General features: G+C 32.0%; 1 protein-coding gene across 6 annotated transcripts in view; it reads left to right on the forward strand.

The window, feature by feature from the left end:
• Positions 1 to 4,351, forward strand: part of LOC106458534 (trafficking kinesin-binding protein 1-like) — a 73,687-nt gene extending 69,336 nt beyond the window's left edge. For all 6 annotated transcript variants that reach the window (XM_022384779.1, XM_022384778.1, XM_022384775.1 and 3 more), the window contains 2 exons: positions 2,642 to 2,831; positions 3,034 to 4,351. In XM_022384779.1, the coding sequence (XP_022240487.1) occupies positions 2,642 to 2,831; positions 3,034 to 3,657 (814 nt within the window). In that variant the 3' untranslated portion in view covers positions 3,658 to 4,351. The remainder of the gene's footprint in view (positions 1 to 2,641; positions 2,832 to 3,033) is intronic.
• The last annotated feature ends 534 nt before the right edge of the window (positions 4,352 to 4,885 follow it).

A 4,885-nucleotide genomic window follows, 5' to 3' on the forward strand; every position in this document is an offset into this window, starting at 1 on the left:
TACGTGACGTACGTTTTTTGGGGGGTGGTTAATGAAAGTGTTCCAAAATGCAACATTAATTTCTTGATGACCTAATATAAAATGTAATGATTTACAAGTAATTTTAGTGGCTCTTATTATTGTTGTCACTAAAGTTTGAGAATATATCTCAAGAATACATTAGATAGCATAGTCAGTAATATGCATTGTATTATTTACTATATTTTAACTTTGGTATAATATTTGTTTATAATTTTTTCATTTCATTTTATTCACATATCTAATGTTCTTGTGCTGTATATTAAAGACTCAAAGCTGGTATCATTATACTTTAATACAAAAGCAGTCTGATTAACAGATGTAAGATTAACAAACTTATTTTTTAAATGTTTAAAATAAACGTGAATGTATCTTTTTCTCTGTCTTATTAGCTTCCTTTTCTGTTTTTTTTTTTTTACTGCTGTCCTACTACAGGTTGTTGTTTAAATCACACCTCCAGGCAATACAGAATGATGAAGGAAATAATAATTTTAAAAATCCTGCATTTTCCCTAACTAGCTCTAAACCTTGTGTGTTTTTGAATTGACAGTAGAATTAACAAAGTAATTAAAAAAATGCCTGTGAATTTGAATGTGATTTCATTTAAAATCTAAGTAATGAATGATCAAGTAGAATGTTGGAATGATAAAAAAATAAGCTTATTTTGTGTGTGTGTATTTGTGTAAATGCACACACACACACACTAGCATAGTCTATGGGATTGTTTAAGTTGTTACAAAACATTACACTGCCATTTTGGAAAGAATTTGTTGTTGAAGAGAAGCTTTTTTTTCTGAGCTTTTTTATATAAACCAGAGCTTAACAGAAATTTTTGTTACACTCTTTTAACCCAAATAAGCTGAGTCTTACCTTGTTTCAATACTATTGATATATGACAGTTTTTATCTAACTAACATTTCATATTTTAAAACAACTACTGAAAATTAATTAATTTACTTTTCTAAATGAAGAACCTTGTATTAGACTAGGTTATTTACACATGCTTAAACCAATATACATTTTCTGTAATTACTGTCACTAGTTTTTCAATTTTTTACTTTCAGGAACATGGAAGAAAAAAAAAATATATGAGAACAGAAATTTGAAATGCAAAAAGATTGGCTAATATAAATTACAAACTGAAATAATTTAATAATTCATTGTTACTTACAAACTGTTTTCAGTCTTTTTCTAGATTGAGTTATAACCCTCTGTTCTCTTGAAGTGAATGAAAATAATATGGAAATAAGAAATGGATCCCCTATTAAGAAGAGCTGAGAACTGTTTGACAAACAGTGCCAGTTCTAACTTATTGTTATTCTGTAAGAGACTTACTTTCATAACAGACTTGTATATATGTATATGAGCATGTAGCTTTGTTCAACAGTGTAAAAGTTATTTTTCCTATGCATATGAGCACAGATGTGTTCAGTAGTGACAGAAATAAGAATGGATCTCTCTATTCTACAAATAACTATAGATGTGTGCTAATATGTTGCTGTTTCACTAGTAAGAATGAGCTCATAGGTTTTTCCAATGTGTAAGTGAATTGCATGTATTTTATTTGAAATTGAAAATGTATGCGAAACTAATTAGTTTTTAGTTGGAAAAGATCCATTCTGTGTGTTATTGCATCTTTGAAATATAAACGATGTGTGTGTGTTTTATACATACACAAATTAACCTCATTTGGAAATAAAGGAGATGCAATCAAGAATCGTGGACGTAATCTTAATGAGGTATGTTGTCAAATTACCTCAGATTCTGTGTATTGTGATAATGATTAAGTACAGAATGGCTACAGTATGATATGAAATAAATTAAAAACAATTTATTTTTGTTACATAAAATTCTGAATTTATTTATTAGGCATGAAAGTTTTTTTTCTATAATTACACAGGCCTACGATGGTTTTATTGTCTTGAACTTTTTACATGTTCTACAGTAATTCCTGTATGGTGAATCCGAAAATGATATCCATTTTTCTCCATCACATAAAGATTATTTACAAAACATCATAATGCAATACATAAGAGAAAGACCACAACACGTAGTTTTGAGACTAAAAGACGTAGATTTCAGAAAAAAAAATCAGGATGAATGAGGATGCATATTTGTGTGACCTAAGTGGTCTTCCCTTTTCTTTATTTTGTTTGTATTTTTGGTAACAAACATAATAATAAAAAATTTTCATTGTGGTAAATGAAATAATAACATGATCTAAGTAAGAGTTTTTTTTTTCTTCCCAATTTGTCAAAAATCCTTATGTGATAGAAAAAAAAACGAATATTATTTTTCGAATTCTGCATAGCTGAATTATGGAAAATCTATTATTAAAACCAAAACAACGTTTATGAATTTTAAATTCGCAGGCCTGTGTTATCAATCTTCGACTTATATCAAGACGGTTAAGTAAAGACTGTAACTCCCTTAGCTAGATTATATGTTAATATAAATACTCTTTATAGCTCATCCTTTGTAGTTTCAAAGTGACCATAGAAAAAATAGTGAGATCAAAACCTGTGGGACTTGTAGTTTCTAGTAACAACCCCCTCAATTTTCAGATATAAAATATATTAAGTATTACATTTAGTTCAAGATTGCAATAACTTATTTTATGTAGCTCCTCCGCACCTGAAGCGGTCGAAACTCGAGTAGTGCAGTGTATGGAGATAGAATCAAATGCAGTGATAAATACAGAGGAATCTCTAAACTTCTCCAAAAGCAAAACCTCACCTGGTCTAAGTACGTTACATCAGGAGCAAAGAATACGTGCTATTGTACCATCTGTTGACTGTTCTGGACATGACGTGGTGTGTAGTCTTTTCCTCTTATTGTGCATCTTAATTGTGATTATAGAAATATTTTAAGCCAGTTAGAGAGCAAATTAAAATAATCTGAACATTTAAGTTGAAACAAATGTTAGTAAAGAAGTGCAAAATAAGACATTCAGAATTTGAGTAATAAAAAATGAGACTTTGATAGTTCATGAACACTATTATAATTCCTTCCCAGGTGGCAGCACCAGCATCTTCTGATCCAGCTCCAACTGCTCTGAAATGTGGGCTATTTCCTACTTTAACAACACACAGTACAGCAAGCCACTCCCAGAATACTCCATGGCAGTCTTTTCAAGTGAGCAACACTCCTACCACCACCACCATCCACACAACTTGCACCACCCCTACACCTGTCATTCATAACACAGTATCTCCAGGAAATCTGATAGAAAACCTTAATGTTGTTAGTATAACAAAGAAAGCCTTAACTGCAGAAACAACCAGGTCAATGTTTTCTAGTAAATTACCAGTGTTCTGCATTCCACGATTCTCCAACTTGTATGGTTTAACCACTGTTCCAGACAACTCACCTTTAACCCTGTCCTACAAACAGAATTGTGATGAAGATGACATTTCCACAGAAAACATAGATCTGGATCTTCAATGTGAGGAACAGAAGATAGAAGATAACCTTGAACATCATGAAACCATATTTCTTCCTCACAACTGGGGTCATGTTCCACCTTTTTCTTTTAAAACCGCTAATCCCATATTTCAGATTTATAACCCAGGGGTTGGGGGTTCTTATGTGGGATTACTTAGTACACTCCATGCTCTGAGGAAGGGGGGTTTTACATAGACATTCTTTAACCTAATAGAGGTTTTTGAATAGACGTTGTTTAATCCAGTATATTACTTACATGTGTATTCTTTAAGTAAACCAAGAATTATACAAGTATTCTTTAAACCAGTAAAAATTTCACATAAGTATTGTTTAATTCAGTAGAGGATTTGTGTAGATATCCATTAAATCAACAAAAGTTTTGTACTGGTATTCCTTAAGCTAACATAAATTCATATAGGTATTTTTTAAGTCAACTGCAGTTTCACATAGATATACCAGAAACAAACAGAAGTCTTATGCAAAGTATACCTTAAGCCAACAGAGGGTTTACAAAGGTGTTCCTTAAGCCAACACAATATTACGTAGTTATCCTTTTGAGTCAACAGCAGTTTTAAAATGTTTTTCTCAAATTTAATAGAAATTTTCGAGAATATTATCTGGACCAACATAGGTATGTGTCAATAAGGCACTATTCACAAAAATCTTTGACACTCTTTGAAACTTAGTTCCAAAAACATGAAGTCAACAAGTGTACCATTAAATCATAGTTAGAACAACATGTACGAGTCCGTTGCATCATAATTCAGTAGTTGAAAACTTTCCTTCATTTCTACGCTTCACCCCCCCTCCCTCCCGCAGAATTCTAGCAAAAAGTTCTTATGATGTCTGACAAACGGTAATAACGAAACCTGTTTTATGAAGAAGAAAATTGTACTAATAAGGGTGAAAAAAATATGCTAGAAATACATAGTACCTATAAATACATGAACCTGTTTAAAAATTGTACCAGTATTTTCTCGTAAAACTATGTTACAAAACTACTCTGTCAAAGATTTGTTGCTTATAAAAACAAGCACCCATTCATTGAGCAACATTCCACATCTAGAATTTGCTTTAGAGTTTTACCAAATGGATTCATAGGTTTGTTCCTGTAACTATGGCTCATTTCTAGATAACTTAAAATATTTCTATGCTAACTTCAGTCTCCAGAACGTTTGTTTGTTTTTTACCGATCCCCCTTAGTCTGATGTAATCGTTATCTCATTTTTTACCGATCCCTCTCAGTCTGATGTAGTCGTTATCTCAACGTAATAACTCTTGGATGAAGACTGGAATGAAAATGTGTGAACAACGTTTACACAGTTACTATAACTTGTAGTATCAGGCCCGGCATGGCCAGGTGGTTAGGGCGCTCTACTCGCAATCTGACCGTCACACCAAACATGCTCGCCCTTTCAGCCAT

This window comes from Limulus polyphemus, unplaced genomic scaffold, assembly GCF_000517525.1.
Source record: "Limulus polyphemus unplaced genomic scaffold, Limulus_polyphemus-2.1.2 Scaffold481, whole genome shotgun sequence".
NCBI classification, from domain to species: Eukaryota; Metazoa; Arthropoda; class Merostomata; order Xiphosura; family Limulidae; genus Limulus; species Limulus polyphemus.